General features: G+C 34.7%; 1 protein-coding gene across 3 annotated transcripts in view; it reads right to left on the reverse strand.

Moving 5' to 3' along the window:
* BRWD1 (bromodomain and WD repeat domain containing 1) overlaps positions 1-25,909 on the reverse strand; it is a 107,246-nt gene that overhangs the window by 15,934 nt on the left and 65,403 nt on the right. For 2 of the 3 annotated variants that reach the window (XM_031685080.2, XM_072969314.1), the window contains exons 28-39: positions 23,941-24,052; positions 23,277-23,338; positions 20,730-20,885; positions 20,403-20,523; positions 19,376-19,501; positions 17,861-17,933; positions 16,881-16,922; positions 15,075-15,221; positions 14,344-14,496; positions 8,498-8,664; positions 2,721-2,950; positions 1,376-1,543 (exon numbers count right to left, since the gene is read on the reverse strand). In XM_031685080.2, the coding sequence (XP_031540940.2) occupies positions 1,376-1,543; positions 2,721-2,950; positions 8,498-8,664; positions 14,344-14,496; positions 15,075-15,221; positions 16,881-16,922; positions 17,861-17,933; positions 19,376-19,501; positions 20,403-20,523; positions 20,730-20,885; positions 23,277-23,338; positions 23,941-24,052 (1,557 nt within the window). The remainder of the gene's footprint in view (positions 1-1,375; positions 1,544-2,720; positions 2,951-8,497; positions 8,665-14,343; positions 14,497-15,074; positions 15,222-16,880; positions 16,923-17,860; positions 17,934-19,375; positions 19,502-20,402; positions 20,524-20,729; positions 20,886-23,276; positions 23,339-23,940; positions 24,053-25,909) is intronic. The other variant, XM_072969321.1, reaches the window with a different exon arrangement.

A 25,909-nucleotide genomic window follows, 5' to 3' on the forward strand; every position in this document is an offset into this window, starting at 1 on the left:
AGTGGAACTGTATCAAACTAAAAAGCTCCTGCACAGCAAAGAAAATCATCAATAAAATGAAATGGCAACCTACTAAATGGGAGATGTCTGCAAATCATGTATCTGAAAAGTGGCTAATATCCAAAATACATAGAGAACTCATACAACTGAACAGCGGGGGAAAAAATCCAATTAAAAAGTAGGCAGAGGATCTGAATGGGCATTTTTCCAAAGAAGACATACAGATGGCCAACAGGAACATGAAAAGATGCTCAACCTCACCAGGGAAATGCAAATCAAAACCACTATGAGCTATCACCTCACACCTGTTAGAATAGCTATTGTAAGAAAAGAAATAACAAGTGTTGGAGAGGATTTGAAAGAAAAGAGGAACTTTGTGCACTGCTGGTGGGAATGTAAACTGGTGTAGCCACTATGGGAAAGTCTGGAGGTTCCTCAAAAAATTAACAGAAGAAGCATAATATGATCCAATAACTCCACTTGTAGTTTTTTATCCAAAGAAAATAAAAACATGAATTTGAAAAGATGTACGTATCCCCATGTTCACTGTAGCATGATTTACAATATCCAAGATATAGAAACAACTTAAATGTCCACTGACGGATGGATGGATAGAGAAGATGTGATATGTGTGTATGTATATACACACACATATAAACATGTGTAAACACACATACACGCATGTGTGTATCTATACATACATATAGTGTGTGTGTGTATACACACATATGCACAAACATACACAATGGAATACTATTCGGCCATTTGAAAAAAAAAATGGAACCCTGCCATTTGTGACAACATGGATGGACCTTAAGGGCATTATGCTATGTGAAATAAGTCAGAAAGAGAAAAACAGTACCACATGATTTCCTTTATATGTGTAATCTACAGAAACAAAACAAAGTAAAACAAAAAACAAGCTCATAGATTCAGAGAACAGACTGGTGGTTGCTCGGACAGATAGGGAGTGGGTACAAACTTCCAGTTACAAAATAAGTAAGTCATGGACATATAATGTACAGCATGGCAAGTATAGTTAATAATACTGTACTGCATATTTGAAAGTTGCTAAGAGTAAATCTTAAGGCTTCACAAGAAAAAGAAAAAAGAAAAAATTTTTGTAACTATTCATGGTGATGCACGGTAAAAAGACATCGTGGTAATCATTTTGTAATGTACACAAATATCAAATCATTATGCTGTACACTTAAAATTAATAAAACGTTTTACATCAATTACACCTCAAAAAAAAAAAAAGCCTAAAGGACATGTAATCATATGCAGACGCAATAAGTCAATAAACCAGCTGATATTTAGCTTTTGGAGTCTCTTGATACACATTCCTCTGAAGTACCCCTGAGCCTCTTCTTACCCATTTTCCTTTGAGCCGCTCTGGTTCTGGTCACCCTGAGATTATTGCTCCTGGCCAGCCCACTCCGTAAGGAGGATTCACGAGCTCTTGAACTCTCTTTGCTTCCCTCTGAACTATTTGAAGCTGAAGATGACGAAGAGGTACCTAAGGAATCTTCCATTTCACTTTCTAAGAAAAATAAAGGATCAACAGCTCATTACACATATTCTCCTATCTTTACACACATGAGCAGTTGTTTTGGAACAACAGACTAAAAGCAGACTCTTAAAATACTTAGAAGAAGAGAATATTTTTTTAATTGTTTCAAAGAACAGTGGATAACATTTTAGTATTAAAAAGTACATAATCAGCAACTGAAATCGTTTGTTCTCTTGTTGTCTGCAAGTAACATATTAATACTGGTTTGGATTCAGAAAATATAATTTATATATTTTATAAACAAGCTTTCATTAAAATTTTAATTAGCCCTGCTACCTACTTTCTTCTCTTAGAGATAGGTACTTCCTACAGAAAAAACACAATCATTTCAAGTCCAGTATCTCAAAGAAGAAAGTAGCTGTGTTAGAGGGCTATCGGTCACCAAAGTGCTTCTTCCTCTGAAACTGCTCCTACTGTAGTCTACTTCCCAGGTGTTGACTATTTTTCCAGATTCTTCCCCTTCCCTGCACATCACTGTCAAATTAATCAATCTTCCTGAAACAGAATTTGTCACGTGATTCCCTAACAAAGGACCCTATTAAGTAACCCAAACTCTTCTGCAAGTCTTGCCGATTCTAAAATGTAGCTGCAATTCTACCTGTTTGATCCTATTTTAAATCACAACAGTAATTATTACACTATCATCACAAGTTACCAAGATAGCTCAAAGCAATACAGAAATACATACACACCGTGGCCTCATTCACACAAAGGGCCACCATCAGCTATACTATCAAATGGCAATAAAATAAATGGAATTACATTTTAGAATAAAACTCCAGAATTTACTAGGTCATTAGCTTTAACCTTATATGATTACCATGTCCTTTTTTTTATTTAAAGAAATTTTAAAATGTCAAATTTTGCACCCAAGTATGATATTTATATCACATTATTCAAAATTTGAAAGCTTCCAATTTGCTTAAAATTCAAATTTGCTTAAATGGCTGCACCATTTGCAAAGAACAGTATTTATCAAACATAATCCAATTTTCCCTATTTGTTACTTAAGTATCTTCTGTTAAATTTTAAGTTCCTCAAGTGTCAAGGCAATGTCTTATTTACTCTTTCCTCAAAACTGAAAGTTACTAGTAATGTTACACACTTGAGTGCCAAAAAGCTGAACACATAACGTTCCATTTCTCACCAGATAATGAAGACCCATTTGTTGTTCGAGTGACAGGTCTATTTCTTCTCATTCTTTCTGATGATCCCGCTGAATCTGAAGAGTCCCCAGAAGTAACACCCGAAGAGACACTAGCACTTGTCTTGTGGCTTGCAGAGTAAGCCGCTCTACTTGAGGTAGACTGAGTAGGAGAACCTACCAACTCAGGAGTTACCTTTGCCTGAGATTTTAACCGCTTCTGTTTGATATTTCTGGCCAAAGAAAGGGAAGATAAAACAGTACTTAATAAAACAAAGAGACGGCTAAATAACAGTGTGTTGTGACTCAATCTGAGAACAACCTTATGATCGAGACAGTAAGCGTTCATTATTCACACCTACTTCTAGCACGGATTACTGTCCTCTTACTTTCGATTTTGTATCAGTTTATTCCAAATCAGAGTAATGAACAAAATGATCCAAGGAACAGAGTTGCAGAAATCATACTGAATACCTTAGGTTCTTTGGGTTAAATGCTAAGGGGAGCCAACATTTATGTGATACAGGCATTCATTCATATTACAAATCTGAGGCTCAATATGACACAACATTTCCCTCTAGGCTCCTACTTATATGCTCACAAAAACAGCATAAAATTAGAAGGAGAAACGAACAAAGCCTGAACAGAAAGAATGAAAGGCAAAAAAAAAAAAAAAATCAGAGCAAGCTGTATTTTTTTCCTGAGACCAATCTGTTTACGTCTAAGGGCCAATTCACAAGTTTGGCCCCTGAGCCATGGATTATGGTCAAAGAGAGTGGAAGTTTAAGAAAATCTTTGGTTTTAAGTTATAGATCTGGGTAATATTTATATTTTTTAAGATAATCCTATTTTCCTTTAAAGCAAAAAGATAAAAGAGCTTTTAGGAGTACCTAAGGCATCTGAGCTTAAAGATAACTAGAATTAATCAACTACCCTTCAATTTTAAAAAGACGACAGTTCTTTTAAGCAGTAACCATTTATCACAGTCAAGAAAATTGAAGCTTCCATATATAATAAGACCATTTTTAAAGACAAGTAGTCTTCTAATTTCCATGTATTAAATCCAATCTGCCTGTTACAAATGGTAGGCGGGACGGGGTACAGAAACGACTGCAAAGTGTTCTATCTTGATTTCCTCCCTTTATTAAAAAAGACAAAAAAAGACAATCCAAGCTTGTAATGTCAAAATTTTAACTTCTGTTAATATCAACTTGAGGGCAATACAAAAAGAAATAACTACATGCTTATACTTATCATAAACTGGATTTTTTAACAGTAGACAAGGTGGTAATTCCCTTTTTTATCCTATGGCATTCTGAACTGTGAAGATTCTTTGTTGGTTCAAAAAGGAGTTTTTTAAAAATAATTAAGCAAAAACTTTAAAAACTCAGGTAACAACACACAACTCAAATTGAGTCACTTTATAAATGACCCATACTCTTCAAAAACATCAATCAAGAAGACAGAGCTTCAAAACTCTAGATTAAAAAGGACTAAAGAGACATTGCAACTAAATGCAATGCATGATCTTAAACTGGATCTATGACATAAGAAAAAAACAAGCAACCCAATCTAAAAATGGGCAGAAGACTTAAAACAAGCAATTCTCCAAGGAATAAATACAAATGATCAAAAGGCGCATGAAAAAATGCTCAATATCACTAATTATCAGAGAAATGTAAATCAAAACTACAATGAGGTATGGCCATCATTCAAAAGTCCACAAATGACAAATGCTGGAGAGGCTGTGGAGAAAAGGGAACCCTCCTACACCGCTGATGGGAATGCAGTTTGGAGCAGCCACTGTGGAAAACAGTATGGAGATTCCTCAAAAGACTAGGAATAGACTTACCATGTGACCCAGGAATCCCACTCCTGGGCATATATCCAGAAGGAACCCTACTTCAAAATAACACCTGCACCCCAATGTTCATAGCAGCACTATTTGCAATAGCCAAGACATGGAAACAGCGTAAATGTCCATCAACAGATGACTGGATAAAGAAGAGGTGGCATATTTATACAATGGAATACTATTTAGCCATTAAAAAGACAACATAACACCATTTGCAGCAACATCGATGTCCCTGGAGAATGTCATTCTAAGTGAAGTAAGCCAGAAGGAGAAAGAAAAATACCATATGAGATCATTCATATGTGGAATCTTTAAAAAAAGAAAAAAATAACAGAAATACAGAATAGAAATGGACTCATAGACATAGAATACAAACTTGTGGTCGCCAAGGGGACAGTGGGTGGGAAGAGACAGACCGGGAGTTCAAAATTTGTAGATACTGACAGGCATATGCAGAATAGATAAACAAGATTATACTGTATAGCACAGGGAAATATATACAAGATCTTGTGGTAGATCACAGCAAAAAAAAATGCAACAATGAATATGTTCATGTGTAACTGAAAAATTGTGCTCTCCACTGGAATTTGACACAACACTGTAAAATGACTAAAACTCAATAAAAAAAAAGTTAAAACAAAAAACTGGATCTAAATTGGGGGGAAAACAGCCATTTTGGTGTCTCAACGTAGAAACACAAGTTGTAGTTGGAACCTTGTTCTTAGTAAATCCATACTAAGTACTTAGGAGTGAAAGGGGCATGACATTGGAAATATTCTCCTGAATGTTTTAAAAGGTAAAGAAAAATAGCAGAATGATAAAGCAACAATCAAGTAAATGTAACATAATGTTAGCAGCTGATGAATCCAGGTAGACTGTAACAGAGTTCTCTGAATTATTCATCAACTTTTCTGTAATTCTGAAATTAGGACTCCCACAAAATTCTGTAATGTATGTACATGAATTACAGGCTGCAAAGCAGCTGAACAGGACTAAGGCACTTACTTAATAGGTATGTTTATCTGTGTCAATGAGGCCCTGCTATCCTAAACACTGGGGGCAGGGGATGTACTCGAACTTCAACAAATTCTCTCACCCAAAAAGCAAAAGTAAAACTGGCAAAATATTCCACAACAACCATTTCAGAACCCTAGAAAGTAATCAGAGGCATATAACAAATTAAAAAAATGCTGATTCAAGAAAAACTTCTGTATCTAAGTAAAAACAGTAAGGTCTCTGGCATTTTAGCTTGGTGATACTCCCAGTCACACACACCCCAATTCTGTGGCATAACAGCCTTGAGAAGCTGGCCTGATCTAGGAGCTCCACAGAAAAGCTGCATGCCTAAGAACACAAAAAATTCCTGCAATCCAGGAAGGCCAACAGCATCACTGCCTCAGGCTGTGATACTGGCTGGAGCAAGAAAGAGCTCAGCCAGAAATTTAAAGGAGAAATCTAGGGACTGAGACAATCATAGGAGTCTTTGAAAAGCTCCAATATCTTCCTGGGGATGTGGAAAGTTCCACATATATTCAAGGAAAACTGGAGAGAGCTCAGTTATCTACTCATCCTTGGCTGACCTTGAGACTCTCATATCTGGTAAAATGTAAGCAGAAAGTGAGGTTTGCCCCACTTCACACACAGACCCCTTCCAAAAAGTGTGGAAGCCCAACAGTGTTTAAGGACAAATTTGGGACTACTGTGCTATGCTGAGCCAGGGAAGACATCCAGGAAGACATGATCAAAGATGAGGGATAAAAAGGAAGGAAGGGAGGAAGGGAGGAAGGGAGGGAAAAGAAAAGAAAAGAAAAGAGAAAAAGAGAAAAAGAGAAGAAAAGAAAAGAAAAGAAAAGAAAAGAAAAGAAAAGAAAAGAAAAGAAAAGAAAAGAAAGAAAAATAGAGAAAAAAGAAAAAGAAAGAGAGAAAAAGAAAAAGGTTTTCAAACCAGCTGAGACTTCAGTGGCTAAAAACTGCAGGAAAGACAAACTACCGAACCGGTCCAGGCAACTCACTGAACAAACTGGCAACCACCACCATCACTGAGGGAGAAGGATCAGAATCCAGAATTGCTCTAATACATTAACAGCAAACAGCAACAACAAAACCTGACAGAGATATTATTTTCAGAGCTGCCACACTGTTATTAAACAGGTCCAGTTTTCAATAAAAAATTATGAGACAAAGAAACAGGGAAGTCTGCCCATATACAGCGGAAAGTGCAGTTAACAGAAACTATCTTTGAGAGGATCCAGATGTTGGACTAAAGATATTTAGATATTTAAATCAACTATTTTTTAAATGTTTGAAGAACTGAAGGAAATCATATTTATAAAATTAAAGTAAAGTATGATGACAGAGAATACCAACAGAGATAGAAATTGTAAAAAAAAAAAAAATCAAATAGAAATTCTGGAGCTGGAAAGTATAATAACTGAAACAAATATTCACACAATGGGCCCAACAGCAAACCTGAGCTGAATAAGAATCAGTGAACTGGAGAGCAGGTCAATAAAATTTATCCAGTCTGAAGAACATAAAGGAAAAAAATGAAGAAAGCCTCAAAGGCTTTTTGGAGACTATTAAACATACAAACTTAGGTGTAATGGGAGCCCCAAAGGAGAAGGAAAGAGCAGAACAAAATATTTGAAGAAATAATGGCTAAAAACTACCCAAATCTGATGAAACACATTACGCATCCACAAAGTTGGACAAATTTCAAGAAGGATAAACTCAAACAAATCCACACCTACACACATCATGGTCAGTTCCAAGATAAAGACAAAAGAAAATCTAAAAAGCAGGAAGAGAGAATCCCATATGCACAAGGGAAGAAACCTCAGTAAGATTAACAGCCGCCTGACTTCTCATCAGAAACACTGGAGGTCAGTAGTAGGAAGATGACATATTCAAAGTGCTAAAAGAAAAACACAGCCAACTAAGAATCCTATATCCAGCAAAACTGGTCTTACATAATAAAAGTGAAATTAAGACATTCCCAGATAGACAAAGGGAATTCACTGATAGCACATGTGTCTTACAAGAAATATTAAAGGACTTCAGGTTGGAAAGAAATGACACCAGAGGTAACTCAAATCCACAAAAAGAAATAAATACCCTGGGGAAAGGTAAGTACATAGGTAAATATAAGTAACAGTGTAAATAATTTGTTTATTCTTCACTGACTTAAAAGACAACTGCATAAAACATAACATAAAAAGATGTAATCTGTATGACAGTAACATCATAAATACGGAAGGGAAGGAAGCTAAACTAGAACGAAATTCTCATATCTGTGGGAATTAAATAGCATTAACCGGAAGTAGACAGTTCTGAATTAGGATGTATGGTGTCCTCCAAAGAACCACCATGAGGAAACCCATCAAGGGTGCAGCACACATTTGAAATGTACATGGAAACAGCCTAAGGATTGAGTAATTCACTTTTCACTTTAAAATACCTATAAATTTTATATGAATGTAAGCTACATGGTCCAAAGATGATAGAATATAAAAATTAAATTACCGATAGAGAATAAATCCTGCATTTTGTATTTCTTCTTTACAACCAATCCTCAATAAAGAGGGTGCATTATACCTAGTCAACGTTTTCCCTTACACAAATGCTCGACAGACATACATAGTAATCATTTTATTCTCTGCATGAAAAAATTTCTTATGCAAAAGATAAATATACTGAATAATCCTTAATAGGATTTTTAAATCAATGCTTTTCATTAAATGCTTACAAATTTACATAATTACAAATCAATGCAATAGCTCTATATGCAGAGAAATGACTGTTCTTTTCTGAATATACTGCACTCTAAAATGATTAAGAATTTTTATCATAATAAAATCAAAGAAATATCACAACCTGAAATTAAAAAAAAAAACTGCATACAAAGCCTAGAATTAAACCAATTCACCTGATATTTTTGTTAGCCTGATTGACACGGTTACAATTTTGCCGTCTCTTGAACCTCTGGCTTCTTCTAAGTTTTTCATTGAATTTTTGACCAATTTTAAAATCAGAGGAGATTTTCTTCATTTTTTCTTCGAATAAGGCAGACAATCTCAATGTCATACTGTAAATCTGCAAGGATATGAAAGCAAAACTTGAACTACAAAATATCTTTTTAAATATTTTTTCAAATAAAATTGTAATTACTGAGGCTACTACTTTCAATCTATAGTATCACTGTTATAGATAATAGCTGTTATTTTATCTATTTCCCTTCAAGGACACTGCAACAAACAGAAGTATCAAATATACACCTCTCGGCTGAAAAGAAAGTAGTTTTAAATCAATCAGTCCTCTAGAATCTAGTGTTTGGGTCTGTATGTCAATGATTCTCGATTGATTTTTCCCACATTTACAAGTACAAACCCCAAAATGCTTCCTCCTAAAGTTAGATTACTATTCAGGCAGCAAAAGAGCAGTGTCTCCTTGGGGCAAGGGAACAAAAGCACTTCTGCACCAGTCTCTACTTGAAATGTGACTGCCTTTGATGCCACTTAGATCTAAAAAAGAATTATTATTAGAACAAAAGTTTTCACCCAGTAGAATACATTATGCCCTATAACTTTAATTATGTAAGACTGTGTTGTAATAACCTCTACAATAACATCAAACCTTTACAAGAACAGCAATGTGATGTTAAGTGCTAGTATGAATAACTTTTTGGTAGAGCTATATATTTACCAGAAGTACTCTTTACTCATCCACAATCATTCCTGAAAATAAGCATAAAAATATAATATTCAAAAGCTAATTATCAATCACTTTGGTGCATGGTGGAGGATGGTGGAGAGACGAACACTAGAGAACCCTTAAAAAAGTATGTGAAACATACGAATTTCCCATATTCATACATATATATAAAAACATACATACACAACACAAAGACATGCACAGGTATCAACCACTTTATGAAAGTTCACTTTATGACACTTCACTTTTACAAAAGACCTACTGTAAGAAATTCAAAGAGGATTTTCAATTTTATGGGAAAAAAAAGATGGAAATAGCATTCTGCATTTGTTCGTAGCAAGCCATTACAGAGGCAGTGTGTACCCTGAACAGCAGGAGTGGCATTCCAGTCTCCTTCCCCCAGCAACTACACTCAGCATCTCAGCATCGGGTCACCAGTTTTGAACTTGTCTGTGAGCATCTGAGCTTTACCTTGACCTATACTGTGCATCCGTTAGCAAGATATGTCCAAAAGTTAACTGTTTCTTTACCTTACACAGTTTCAGCTTACAAAAGACTTTAGACGAATGCTCTACTTTCAAATACAGGGGGAAACCTGTACATACACATGAGTTGAGTATATGTGAAATCTGTAATCCCTCTTCATCTTGAAATGATTAATGTTATTTCCAGTATTTTGCATATATATTGTTTTCCTTCAAACCTGAACTCTAACGTAAGTTACCAATTTTAACAATTTCTCCCTCAATCATACTAACTTTGAAATCTGATAATCTTGAATATCACTATTTTCATATATCTTTTCTCATCAGCTTTTATGTAAAATTCAGTAATACATTTGAACTAAAAATAAACATTATTTAACATAAATGGGTGGTAAAATTATCAGCTCCTCAACGTGAAAAAGGGCATGTATAGAAAGCCCACAGTTAGCATCATACACGACAGTAAAGAATGAAACTTTCCCCCTTGGATCAGGAATGAGACAAGGAAGCCTGCTTTTACCACTGCTATTAAACGTTGTACTTTAAATTCTAGCCAGAGCAATTAAACAGGAAGATAATTAAAAATAATTCAAACTGGAAAGGCATTAGTAAAACCATCTCTATTTGCAGATGAAAGCATCCTAGATATAGAAACAAAGATTCCACAAGAAGGCTATTAGGGCTAACAAATTAATTCAGCAAAATTACAAGGGATGAGATCCACATACAAGAATCGGCTTTGTTTCTATACACCAACAATGAACAAGTAGAAAAGGAAATTAAGAAAGTAATTGCTTCCCAGTGCCTCCATTGAAAAACCAAATAAATAAATAAATAAACATAATTACCTTCCCTCTGCCAAAAAAAAAAAAAAGTAATTGCATTTCAAGTAGTATCTAAAACAGTAACACATCTGCGAATAAACTTAACCAAGGAGGTGTAAGACTTCCCACTGAAAATTACAAAACACTGCTGGGAGAAATTAGACCTAAAATAAATGGAAAAACTGGCATTAAGTGATAGAAAGACTTAATAGTGTCAAGATGTCCATATTGGCCAAAACAATCTACACATTCAATGTAATCCCTATCAAATATTCAGTGAACTGCTCTTAAACAGAAATGGAAAAAGTCAATTTTCAAATTCATAATGAATTGCATCCCCTGAACTGCCAAAACAATCCTGAAAAAGAATAAAGTAGGACTCATACATACTTATTTCAAAACTTACTACGAAAGCTACAGTACACAAAACATTACAGTACTGACACAAAGACAGAAACAGACATACAGACAGACAGACACACTTATGTACAAACCAAAGGAACAGCAGTGAGTTCAGAAACAAACCCATGTATCAATGGCCAGCTCAACAGATGGTGCTGCGAAAACTGGACTTTCACAAGAAGAAGAATGAGCTGGACCTCTACCTTTCACCATCCACATACAAATATTAACTCAAAATGGCTCAACAGCTTAAATGTAAGAACTAAACCATAAAACTCTAAGAAAAACATATGAAGTAGATCTTTGTAACATTGGATTTGGCAATGGATCCTTTTTAAACTATTCTGAACACTTTATTTCTAAACATTCACCTCTATAAATTACTCAAAATACATTTTTTGTGCAAGTAGTCTGTTCCACAGTTAATATTATGTCTGTACAAAATAGTTATTAAAATTAGAATTAATGAGTCAAATGGCGCTTAAGCTTCTAATACATATTTTTCAGATTGCTGCATAATAGTGGTGGGCATCTTACAGGCTGTGTGACTCTAAGTGGCAACATTCTTAAACAGGAAACCAAGAGCACAAGAAACCAAAGGGGGGTGGGGGCGAGATCAACTGGGTTTCATCAAAATTAAAAACTTGTGCATCAAAGGACATTATCAACCAGTAAAAAGACAATCCATAGAATGAGAAAATAACTGGAAAACATTTATATAATAAGGACTTAATATCGAGAATTTATTTTAAAATTCCTACAACTTACCAACATAAAGACAAAAAATCCAATTAAATATTGGGCAAAGCACTTGAATAGACATTTCTCCAAAGAAGACACACAAGTGGTCAATAAGCACATAAAAAGAAACTCAACATCATTAGTGTATTGGTTAAATTTTCTTATTTTCTGTATTTTTTTCTTTTTTTCTTTTTTCTTGCTTTTCCAAATGGAGGTACTGGGAATCAAACCATGTACCTTGTACGTGCTCAGCACGCATTCCGCCAACTAAGCTATACCCTCACCCCCTATTTTCTGTATTCTTGATGTTCTGGCATTTGGAGCCTTGATTCTGGTGAGACTGCCCCTCCTAGGGCTAATTCCCAGAGACAGCAAATGGCTCTTTCGCAAGTGTACCTTTGATATACAAAACAATCACCTCTGATAAACAAAACAATCAGTCCAGAGCTCACATCCCTAACTACCTTCTTCATCAAACTCTCACAAACCACGCCAATACTCCCCCTACCCTAAATCAGCCCAGGGCCAGGATTCAGACATCTAAAGACCACCCCTATAGGCCAAGGCTCCAGTCATTCAAACTGGCCAATCCTAGACTGTTTACTCAGCCCTGCCTTGCCTTCCTGCAAACACCCCAGCATAGGCTCTGAGCCAAGCTCTTCCCCTCCTCCCCTTTGCCTACTACTCCCCTTTGCCTTGTTCCATCACCATGTGGCCCAAATGCTGAATCATACTTCTGTTTCTAGGAATCTGTGAATGTAAACTTCTTCATGACAATTCCTATCTGCATGTCTTACCATACCTGATTAAAATAAATTCCAGGCACAATTTTCAGTAAGTCATAACTTAAATGCCCATCAAAACCACAATGAGATTAATACTTCACATTCACTACAATGGCTACAACTTTTTGAAAAAACACAGAAAATAACAAACTTGGTCAAGGATGTGGAGAAACTGGAATCCTCACACATTGCTGGTGGGAATGTAAACTGGTGGTCATTATGGAATACAATTTAGTGGTCCCTGAAGATGTTAAACACAGAACTACCCTAAGAACCAGAAATTCCACTCTTAGATACACACCTAAGAAAACTGAGGGCAAAAATTCTTACAGATACTTGTATTCCCATATTCAGTGCAGCACTAATCACAACAGCCAGAAAGCAGACAACAATTTAAGTGTCCATCAACAAATGAAGGAACAAAATGTCATATACTTATACAGTGGAATATTATTCAGCCATAAAAAGGAATAAAGTTCTGATACATACAATAACAGGCATGAACCTTTAGGACATTATGCTAAGTGAAATAAGCCAGACACAAATGACAAATATCGTATGATTCAACTTCTGCGAAATATCTAGAATAGGTAAATTCACAGAAATAGTAAATTAGATGTTATCAAGGGCTGAGGGAAGGGGAGAATGTGGAATTATTGCTTACTTACTAGTTACAGAGTTTCTGTTTGGGGTGACAAAAAAAGACTTTTGGAAATCCATAGCAGTTATGGTCAAACAACATTGTGAATGTAATTAATGCCACTGAATTGTATACTTAAAGATGGTTAAAATGGTTAAATTTTGTGTTTTATATTTGTAACAATTTTGAAAAAACTGGTAATACACCAAAATCCATTAAATTGTACTTTTAAATGGGAGAGTTATATGATGTATCCTCAAACATGTATTTTACTTAAACAAAACGGAAAAAAGACATGAATGAAATTTATTTTCTCTCGAAACAAAGTCTCACAAATGGTGAACACTGACAATAACACAAGCCTGGAAAAACATTAGACTTGAATGTTAAGGTGATCCAGTAAGCAATTTGGATATTGAATGCAATGAAAGGTTCTCAGGTTAAGAGAAGTATTAACAATGCAGGAGTCTGACAATAAGTAATGAGGGAAAAGTGAAATTAAGACAAAATGGTTAATCAGCAGTGATAATCACTGATGACAGAGAATGTGCTATAATCAAACAAGTATTTTATTTTAAAATCTTACTCTCAAATTATTGTTGTTTAGTTAAATTACCCAGCACACTGGCTAAAAGGGTTTGTGAACATTCACTGAGAGTATGTGCACACTTCTGTGTATTTATTATGCTTCAACAAGTTTTGAAAAATTATCCAACATAAAACATTTTAATAAAAATTTATGAATGTCCTCTCTACTTGTATTAAGTAATCAGATCACTCATGTGTTTCTGCTTCAGATCCAAAATATTAGTACACCATCAGTAGTCCCACCTCCACTTTTAATAGTCTTCCAGTCTCTATCAAAAAGTTACCAATCCACTTTTCAGTACTCTCATATGTAAGAAACCAGGTTTTTCTCATTCTACACATCAAATACAAATCTGCTCATTCTTCACTGGTGTCCTCACTCCCACCAATTCTCTTCTGTTCGTAAAACTTCAGAAAGACAAACGTTATAAGGAAACAGTAACAGACACCTGGGCAGTGGAAAAGCTCCATTCTTACTACTGGTCTCACTCTACTCACTTATCTTTAATATTCCAACCACAACCAATCAATAGAAAATTATCATCTACACAGATTACACATACTTTTTGAAAAAAATAAACCACTTTTAAAATTACCTTTGATCTTTTGTTTGGTGTATATGCTTTCGCGTTGCTAAATATCAACCGGATGTCTTTGCAAAATTCCAAAGGACTGTCATAATTTCCGGCTTCTAAAGTTTCCCTTACTGTTCCAAAATCCATTGGAGTATCTATAATATCTCGGTAATCCTAGGTTTTAAAAACAACAGTAAGTTCAAAGATTCAATTTTTGCTTTTAGGGGATCTTAAGAATTATCAATAATTTTTTAAAAGAGGCCCAAATATATAGGCAAGATAAGAAATATACTAAAATTATATACTTGGTAGCAGGATATGGAACAGTTTTTGTTTCCTTCTTTATACTCTTCTATAATTTCTAAGCTTCCTACAGTAAATTTGTGGTTTATAATCTGACTCTTTTTTCAAAAGGTCATTTTCCATCTCCCCATTGGAAACTGAAGACAGACACTTTTATTCAGTGTATAGTTTTCCTGGGGCTGGGTCTACTTAGACAGTAGGTAATCATGTAGATAATCTTCCAGTTATTATGTAACATTGGTTACTAATGTTAAATCTTAATCCAAGTTACAAGGAGGTCTACAAATTCAAGACAACTGTGTAAAACAACCCTTTCATGACTGATTTAGCGGTAGGAGACAGAGCTAACATGAAGCCTAGAAATTTTACTCTTTAATTTAAACACCTCTATCCCAGTCTCCCCTACACCAACAGGAAAAGCCCCAAACATTCAAACAATGACAACTTACTGGATATTCAACCAAATCAACAGGTTGTCTAAATGGTTCAGAATCTTCACATTGAAAAATTAAGTTCACTAGCTCCTTACACTGCTTCTTCCAGTTGTTTTCAACATAATTGGTTGCTTTCATGCTCCTTTTTTTCCAATCACGAACCTAAAAATACATGCACAATATTAAAAGTTTTTTCAGTCTTGGAACATTCACACTATGGTATGGTTTAGTATGGTGACAACTGAGCTGTTGTCTTCCACATTATGTCAAAATATGTCATTATGTGAATTTTTATCTGCTTGGGGGAAAATCCACTTTTTTGTAAAAACCCGATAGTGTCATATCTGCTACTCTAAAAACATTTTCATTCCACCACTTATCTCCGAAGCTTAGAAAATGTTTTCACAGAACATGAAGTATCACACTGGACAATGCGGTAGGCAGAATAATGGTCCCGAATATGTCTACATCTTAGTCTAAGAACCTGTGACTATGGCAAAAGGGACTCGGCAGGTAAGACTAAAGGAGTGGATTTTGAGATGGGGACACAGTTCGGAGTATCAGGGTGGGCCCAATGGAATCACAAGGGTCCTTATGTGAGGGAGGCAGAAGGGTCAGAGTCAGACTGGAAGATGCTGTGCTACTGACCTGGAGATGAAGATTGGGGCCATGAGGTTCCAGAAGTGGGAAAATGCAAGGAAACAAATTCTACCCTAGAGTTTCCAGAAAGGAACACAGCTATGCTGACACCTTGATTCTAGCCCAGTGAGACCCAGGTCAAACTTCTAATCTACAGAACTACAAGATAATATTTTTATTGCTTAAGCCACTAGGATTTATAATTTGATACAGCAATCATAGCAAACAAATACTAAACAGATACTAAATACTTAAAAGTCTGTTTAAAAATGAAATTATGTGAAAATGACAATCACAAGACAATTCAAGTCTAACTTTTCAATGTTATTTGAGGCAGCATAATATGAAAACTGCTGTGATTAAAAGCTTAAATTTAAGCAGCATTTGATGAAATTTAAAATAAGTTAACATTTTAAGCATTTTCAAATTAATAACCTTTATTTTTTAATTAATAGATTACATTAGAACTTCAAGAGCTGCTGGTGACACAATTCTAACTACTCAATACTCAAAATTTATTCTCACTTCTTTCTCCTTAACCCCAACCCCCAACAAATCAGTTTTTAAAAAGGTTCAGTCACCAAATCCTCGTTAATTTTCCCATTAAAAGGTCTCATCTTCCTCCCTTCCTCTCCATTCCAAGCAAACACTATTCCCACTATGGAAACACTACTTCCATCTTTTACTCCTAGATTCTTACCATGAACTCCTAACATTAATACATTCAATATCCATCCTCTTATCCCTCAAAACCTATTTATCTATTTTGGCTACAGAACTGACTCTCTACTATAAATTTAAATGAAATCCTTGGTTTTCAATATCACCATAATCTGCTCCCAACATAAAAGTCAGACACAAAACTACTTTGCTTACTCTGAAACTCAAACCCTACACCAGTCAGGCCACACTTCCCTACTTTTCTGGCTTAGATCATAATAACACCTACGTTTTGAATGTCTTCTTCTTAACCTATTTCATTCTGAGGACATTATTCAAATCTCAACTCTTCCATTAAACCTTACCTAGAAATCCACCTTTCAGTGATTTCTCCCATTTCTTTTATAAAATATTCAATATCAGTATCAACATAACTTCCCAAAGACAGTATGTAAAATCTTACATTGATTTCAAAACACAGAATAAACAACCAACAAAGGTTAGTCACACAGATTAACTTACTCTCCTTCTTCCAGAAGATGTTTTAGGAAGATCACTATCATCCTAGGAATAAAAATCAGAGCAACTTAAGTGTTAATATTTTCATTAGATGTGCAATAATCTTTATAAAAAGCATATCAAAGACATCAGGTCTTATGAAGGTTGTAACTTGCTAACAAAATCTCAAAAGCCAGACTACCAGATGATATTCGTGGCACTCATACTCCAACGAATCAACCTGTATTCTTATTCTTAACAGTTCTTTTACATCCCCTGAGAACATGCACTAATTCCAAAATATACGTGTAATTTCAAGACATGCACAAGGAACTTTAAATCTGTGTTTTTCATCTATCCATAAAACTCAGAAACATAGTTTCTCACAGTTTCCTGGATTTTGTGCTGTAGACATTTTCTTATTCCTTAAATCACATATTAGCATATTTTATTCTAATGTAAATTAGCATGAAAATCAGTGAACTACAATAAGTTTGTGTAGAAACTGACAGTACACTGTTTTTAGAGAATATCCTTCCTACAACTCCATGCAATAACCTGATTTTGTACGAAGTGAAATTATACACCACCATTGATACCTGCCATTACTTACACTTTAATACCATCTTGAGTGAAGGACTTAGGGTACTTAGACCATGGTAAAAGTCATTAATTTTTAATTACAATTAAATTAGATACTGATTTTACCAAAAATATTTTCAAGGTACTTCTTATCTCCCTCTAGCTAAAATTTGGATAGAGAACATATTCTACACCTAGTTTATTTACTCAGACATAATTCATCTGATATCAATTATTGGCTATTACTTCACTGACCATCTAGATAATTTAAAAAATGTATTTTTTATCAAGTGCCCTATTTTCATAGTTCACTGGAATATAGCAAGAACTGATAAAGATAACCAACATTTTCTACTTCACTCTTCATTCTTTTTGTTATCATTTGAAATTAACAAAAATCATAAAATTGACAAACTTCGTACCAAATCCTCGGCATTTTGCTCATCATTTTCTGAAGTATTGGAAAGTTCTGAGATATTGGTACAGTCTTGATTCCTAAAAGACAATTTTTTACTTTAATGGTATGCAAATATGGTTACTGTTTCCAAATACTCAAATCACAGGGTAAGATACAAACAGTTCCCCAACTATGTACATCTAATTTCAATCAGAAGAATATCAGGTTTTTACCCTATCATCTATGGAAACAACCAATTAGAGTACTAAAAGTAATTTTTTTTCAATTAAGTGTGTATGGAAATTAAGCTGGTAGAAATAACACATGTATGGCCTCAATTGGAAGAATACACAGATGAGTTTTTCTAAGTTATCATCACTGATAATATTTGTACAGTTGAGTACCAGGAAAATGGTTAATTTGCGATGTAAGAGATTAGAAGCGAAAAAGAAAGTAGAAACTAAAGTAAATTATATCTTAACCTCACTGTAAACCCAGCAGAGAAAGAATGCTAAAACAGGAGATGAAAATGGGTATGCGGTCTTCCTAAAACAGGAAAGAAGAAAGTTTTGGGGAAGAGGCAATAAGTCAGAGTCCTCTAGACATAGGACAGATTCAATCTAGTGAAGTGGAACAGAATGGAATCAGTTATTCCCCAGTTTGTAGCTAGATGTTGAAAATGATGCCACAGTTCATAAATTATCTTCTCCAGTATATAATTCTTTCAAAGAATTTTTATAACTATGGGGAAAAGGCATGTAAGGTCACAAGTCAAAATCATTCATTTAAAAGGAAAGAGGCTGAATAATGTGCCCAGAGTCACTCAGAATGTTCACTAGAACAGATCAGGTTAAGCCTGGATCTCAATTTACAGGTGAGTTTTCATCCTACTATTGTTCCAAATTGATTTCCAAATGCAAGAAAGTGTGTGAAATAGTCACACATATACACTTTCACAGGACAAAAGCCACATCAAGTTAAAACTCAATCTAATCATGAGAAAATACCAGACAATCACAAATTAAGTAAACTCTACAAAATGTGTCCAACACTCATAAAAAATGATGAGGTGATGAAAGAAAGGAAAAGACTAGACAACAAATTAAAGGTGACTGAGAAAACAGTGAATGCAATGAGGATTCTGGATTGGATCCTGAAACAGAAAAAAGACTGATGTAAAAAACGGATGAAATCTAAACAAATTCTAAACTTTAGTCAATAGCACTGTACCAAAAGTAATTTTTTAACATTTCATATGGACACCAAAGTTGCATAAAATGTTAACACAGGGAAAAATCGGGTGAAGAGTATATACATAAGGCAACTCTCTGTAGAATAAAATTATTTCAAAATTAAACAAAATTGGATTGTTCTATTTCTCATTCTTTGCTGAAATTACAATCACAAAAGAAGAAATGTTATTTAACGAACACATTCAAAGGGTATAATTCAGAAAGCAAAAATTAAGAACCGACTAGTTGCAAGAACACAACATGTAAAGTCACTTTGCTGCAAATGTCTATAACTTGAGATCACTTACTTGATAAATTTTAAAAGCTGGTCAGTTATCTTCTTAGCTGATCTTGCAATTACACTCTCAGGTTCATTAAATGTTCTAGCATTATGTTCTATATATCTGACTTCCCACACTAAAGCAGATAGCCTCCTTCAAAGTAAAAAGTAGGCAATTTAGGGCTTTAAAGATGAAAAGAGAGAAATCAAGTGAAAAAAGAAATCCAGCATGTTAAGCCAGCATGATGTATCGAATAAACCATAAGTGCAAAGTCATAATGAATAACCTTTAATGCTGTCAACTTGACCCAGCCATCAGCACTGATGCTGGAAGCTGAGCTGCAAGGAGTAAGGACCAAAAGTCTTAACAAATCACTTAATTACATCCAGAAAACCGGAAGAGCAACCTCCCTTTTCACATTGCCTGTCAGCATGTTGGAAGCTGTGGGGACTCAATGAAGAAAATGTGTTAATTACCATCAATCCTAAGAGATTCCGTCGCACTGTAAACTAGCAAAGCGGTTTCTGACCAAGGGCACGTTCCCACGTGTGACTACAGAGATAAACTAACACCAACAAATGGGAACTCAAGAAGTCAGTTTATTATGAAGATAATTTCTCAAAGTAATTGAATCATAAAGCATAAACTACCACAAACTGCTTTAAAAAAAATCATTGACAATGGGAAATTTTATAATTATCAATGCTCTAGATGCCAGAGATAAAAAACTTGATGACTATGGGGAATTAATCTTTCAAAGGCCCGAAAATCCAATTAACTAAACTTTATATTTAAATGGAGAGGCTTTTGTAAGAAAAATAGATTACTGAAACTGATGAATGAAACAGGCATTTTTTCTTATCCAGGTTCTATCTGTACCTACCCACAGGCATCTAACACAATGTCTTACACACAGAACCAAGACATGACTCTAATGATAGAAGAGAATGAAACAGAAAAAAATGTACTCAGCCCCAACTCCATCACTACCTCTGTTAACTCTAGTTGGTATGGCCAAATATTCAAGCTATTTTAAAAGTAAGTTTCTACTAACCTGTAAAATCGATTAACAAGTCTCATTCGAATTGTGTACAGATCAGTTGGATAGGCCACTACAGTACAGTACTTGGGATACGTACACAGATCAACTGGACCTGCAAAAGCTGCTGCTATGTCTGCAATGGCAGGAAGAATTTTTATTAAATAAGTTCATTACCTCTAAGTGATATTTCTCTGCAAATCATTCATAAAATAGAGCTACATTTAACACTGCAGGCTTAACCAAAAAATAACAAATAGAAATTGTAATAAAGAACACAGCCACAATTATGCTACTATTTTAAAATACTTCTGTGGAAAACTTGTACATGAAAAAACTTACCAAGATTCAAAAGTTGATCTATACCACTAATAATTCGTTCACATTCTTCATCTCTTGATTTCTGACCCCATTCACCATCTTGGGGTTTGTAGAGCAATTTCTCTAGCTCATCTGAAGTGACAGAAATACTAGCTCCTAATTCTTCAGGTGGATCAACTATGATTCCATCAACAAAGAACAAAAAAGAAAAAAATCAAAACCAAAGAACAAATATACACCTATATTTCAATTGTCAAAAGTTCATAAATAAAACATTAATCAATGGGAAAAGTAGTTATTTTACAGTAGAGAAACCCAGCAGGCACCACCTGAATCAAATGACTAAGTTAACATGCCCAGTAATAGGACAAGCTGTGATCATGTGCCTCCCGATGTGATGCACTGAGAAGACCACAACATCTCTTCTCTGACACTTCTGCCAAATATGCAAACTCTGAATTTAATCATGAGGCACCATCAGACAAACCTAAATCAAGGGAAATTCTACAAAGTAAGTGGCCAGTGCTCTTCAAAGTACCCCAGTCATGAAAGATAATGGAAAGACTTACGGATCTCAGTCTAAGGGAGATTAAGAAGACATGCAATGAAATCCAGTGTGTCAAAGAACATGAGGACCACAGTCAAAATTTGAGTAAGATCTACAGATTAGAACTGTATCAACAGTATTTTTCTGATTCTGATAAATGCACTGTACTTATGTAAGATGTTACAATTCAGAAAACCCAAGTGTTCAGAAACTCTGTACTCTTTTTGAAATATTCGTAAGTCTGCAGTTATTTCAAAATGAAATGTTTAAAAAGTGCAAAAAGACTGATAATGGAAGAGAGTGTACATTTTAAAAAGAACAAGAGGTAATGTAAATACTCAGAGAATATTTTCTTGAAAATTGTAAGTAAAAACGTCAACAGGACTGGAAGAAAACATATTAACGCAACAATAATAAATGCTATTTATTACGATTTTAATGTACATTTCCAAGGCTGATAATGCAACTGAGCTTTTCTTCATATGCCTCCAAATTAATTTTTTTGCCTGCTCATATCTTCTGACAATCTTTGTAAAGGTTTTATCGGCCTCATTAATATGTAAAATCTCTTTATGTAAGTGCTTTTATTGATTTGGTATCACTTATAAAAAAGCAGCTATAAATAGTAGTTAAAGGCACTGGTTGGTGCAGATGGTTCAGGCTAGAAACCAAAGTCCTATCCTTTCTAGAAGTGTGTGACTTAGATAAGTTACTAAAAACTCTGAGCCTTAGTTCCTTCACCTGTAAAATTAATAATAGAGCATCACTGCAGGGCAGAATAAGTGAACTAATACGTAAGAAGTTCTTAAGGGGGGAGGGTATAGCTCAAGTGGTAGAGCACATGCTTAGTATGCACAAGGTCCTGGGTTCAATCCCCAGGACCTCCCCCTAAAAAATAAATTAAAAAGTAAATAAACCTAGCTACCTCCCCCATCAAAAAAAGAAGCTCTTAGGAGCAGAGTTAAGACCTCAAGAAATGTTGGTTTTCATTTATCTATATATGCTTTATATATTGCAAAGCGTCATTTCAGATTCCTAAGTATTATTTGTTAAGATGCTAATAAGCTCAAACGAAAATTTAATGAAGGAGTCACTGATGACTTTTAAAAGTGTAATTATTTAATTTTTTAAAAAATTCCTTATCTCTAAGGTAAAGCAAAACAACAGTTGATGGAAATACACCAGAGAATAAAACAAAGGAAAACGGCTTGACCCCTAAGGCAGACACAGAAGAAGACACAAAGCAAAGCATTCCCGTGTCAACAAATGGTAGAGGTGGAAAGACAAAAGCTTCTGCATGTTTTGAGGCTGAATCAACACTAGCATAAAAGAAATCTTGATAGTGGAGAGGTGGGAGGTAAGACAATATAGAGGGCAGCCCTTCAACAGGTCTGTAACGAGAGTAAAATAATTTAGTAGCTAAAATGTTCAAATAAAGTCAAATGAAAGATGTTTTAAGGTACAAGAGACAAACTGAAATCTGAATGGACACAGGAAGGAGGAAACTAAAATGGTTTGAGTGAATGAACTAAGTATAAACACCAGATCCAAGAGAAGCTCAAAGCGGTGGGGCAGCAGCACTGGAGAAGACGCAGCCTTTGGAAGAGACATGTACCTCCCATCGGAAAGGAACAGGCAGTCCCAGTAAGACAGGCAAGCTGAGGTGATGCCGAAGACAGATGGAAGCCAAGTTAGACCTTCTCTTGGAAGAAAGAACAAGGATAATAGAACAAGGACAAGGAAAATGAAATGGAGGCTACATGAAGGAGGTCAAGCAGAGACTAAAGCAGGTGAGAAATGACAGCAGACGACTAGGATACAGCCAGCATCAAGCTGGAAACAGGGTAAGAATTAATGAGCCAGATACACATAATTCTGTTGATTTCTATTAGCTAGCAAAGCTCAGTTACCAGAGTAATTTGAAAACATTTCTCAAAGAACACAAATATACTCTACGTACATTAAGATAAAAAACTGAAAACACAGAGGTAAAATATTTTCATTATTAAAGGATTACATACCATTATCAGGTATTGGTTCCATGTCCCATGGGCTAAGTTTTTCAATTTCTGTATTGTCCCACCTGTTAAAACCAAGTAAGTCTGGTTAGTCTTTTATAAAGACAGCTTGTGGCTAATAACTAGGTACCCACTACAAGAGTAAACAGAAAGATAGAAAATACAAAAATTAACCTTATTGTAGCAATGAAAGTTCAAATAAGTTTTTTTTAAAGAATATATTGTAAAAAAGAAGTATAAAAACGTATGCTGGGTTCAAGGACAAAACCAGAAGCCCTGTGTGGAGTGCACTCAGGGTGCATGAAGGAAGAGTGTGAAGATCTTAAATGCCACTCTTCAGATTGTGGGCTTCATTTCCACAACCAATACAGAGGCGGCAAAAATTTTTTTGAACAAGGGAAATGACGTATTACGTGTTTCTGAACAATGATCCTGCAATATTGGGTTGAGGAAATATAAGAGGAGGCTACAAGAAAGGTCCCATGGAGGTAAGCAGAACTGGTACCAAGGCGGGCACTAGTGAACAGAGGATGCAAGAGAAACACTACAAAGGTGAGGCCAATATGACTTAATGACTTAACCTAGAACACGTTAGTTTTTCATACCACAACCTGTGCAGTGAATAAATGTTTGTAGATGGATGACTGGTTTTCATCTGCATACAGACCTAACAATGTAACACTGGAAATGACTGTCAGGGTATTGTGGCTGATACGGCTCTTGACTTAGCACTGTTCCAAACCACCAAGCGTCATCAATGATAGAACGGAACCTGTCACCTGTAAAAGAGATGACCAAGTCTGAGACATCAATTTGTTAACACTAACATTTTTAATTTACAAAATACTATTTGATACAGATAAAACAAATCAAATAATATTTTTATCTTAAAATTAGCCACCCTTCCCCATTGCATTCTTCAGTAATAAAATACATGTGAAAAAGACAGAGTATTACACTCAGCAATTTACTGAAGGTATAGAACCGAGTAATTTTTAAAAGTCATTTATAACTAGGTTCCATTATTTAGTGGATCCAAATACCCACTGCAAAATTAGTTCTATTACAAAGAACAAAATTAAACAAAACTCAAAAATCTTTTACAACAATGTATACTATCAGTAAATACTTATTTACTAAGTGTATTAAATATACTTATGAAATATGTAACATTTCCTGAATAAAATAAAATTATAGAAGTATGATTAGAAGTTAATCCATGATTATTCTAAAGTTGCTGCTATGTAAGTATCTCCACAGTAAACAGTGCTCTAATTCTCAAGATCTCACAAGAAAAATCAGGTCTAAATGTACCCCTGACAATGCCTACATATTTATTATTTAAAAGAATTAACAATCCACATATTCCCATTATCTCAGCATGATATCAAAGCAGGCAAGCAGACCTCAGGAGAGGACCTATACAAACCAAAGGAGCTGGAAGAATGCTTCAGCTGACGTCAGTGATTTTAGATCACACATACACATTTCTAAATGGATTCTGTAACTGTTAGCACTTCTAGAGAAATAAACTGTATCTGATCTTTGCCTTATATATATGACAACAGAAACACAGACTGCTGTAGTAACTCTGTCTCTCTTCCCATCCATCCCGTAATTTCAGAACAAATCACCATGAAAAAAAATACTTATCCTCATTAGAAATTCTTTGAGAGATTAGCAATTCTTTCTTCAAGAAAAGTTTTACAGAGGTAGTATCAATCAATGGAAGGTATATACTAAAATTTTGATATAATACCATAGTTTCTAATTCTATAACGTAAATAACCTAATTTAACAAGCATCAATTATAGAATTTGTTACATAAGTATTACAGTAATAATAACAAATCCAGTGACTTCATTTTGAGAAGCCTAATATAAAAACATGTTTATTTAGAGAGCCAGTCTTTGATATCAATAAGAAAATGATTTTAAGCCTTCTTTTAATTTAAAGTTGCTCATCTTACACTGAAGAAATATCATCTCAGCTGAAAACACCTTCTAATATTAGATAAATAGGGAAAAAAATGTTACACAGTTCTTTGGGACTTGGTCACATGACTTGTTAACTCCCACATATTTTAGCTGTCTGGGTTGATATGATATCAAAGTAAGATAAGATTTTTTTCAAATAAACCGATTTTGGCTAGATATTTTGGCTAGTCAAGAATAGAATAAACTGAGTAAAAAGTTCTCAATACAGCAAAAATATAAAAAAGCTTCCTATAATATCACTGCTCAAACTTTAGGAGAATAAGTAAGATTTTATGGGGAGCAAAAATAAATTAATTAGTATAAGAGATTTTGGTGCAGTAATTTCACAACCTCAAAAATAAAACAAAACCACCAGATTACAAGGAGTGGTTGGGAATCAATCCCTAGCATTTACTTGTTGATAATTAAAGGTAAAAAAATGTTCTTTGAATGAGCATGTTGGCAGAATAAAATGAGAGCTTCTAATGTACACACCGTGGGGGCTGAAAAACGTAATAGATAGGAAAAACACAATAGGTAGGAAACTATAAACTGAATTATTTTTCAGCCTTCTGATTGTTTTGCAACACAGGGTAATTCTGTGAATTATACCAGTCTCACGTTAAAGACAGCAGTAATATTGTATGGACAGGTCTGAAA

This window comes from Vicugna pacos, chromosome 1 (assembly GCF_048564905.1).
Source record: "Vicugna pacos chromosome 1, VicPac4, whole genome shotgun sequence".
NCBI classification, from domain to species: Eukaryota; Metazoa; Chordata; class Mammalia; order Artiodactyla; family Camelidae; genus Vicugna; species Vicugna pacos.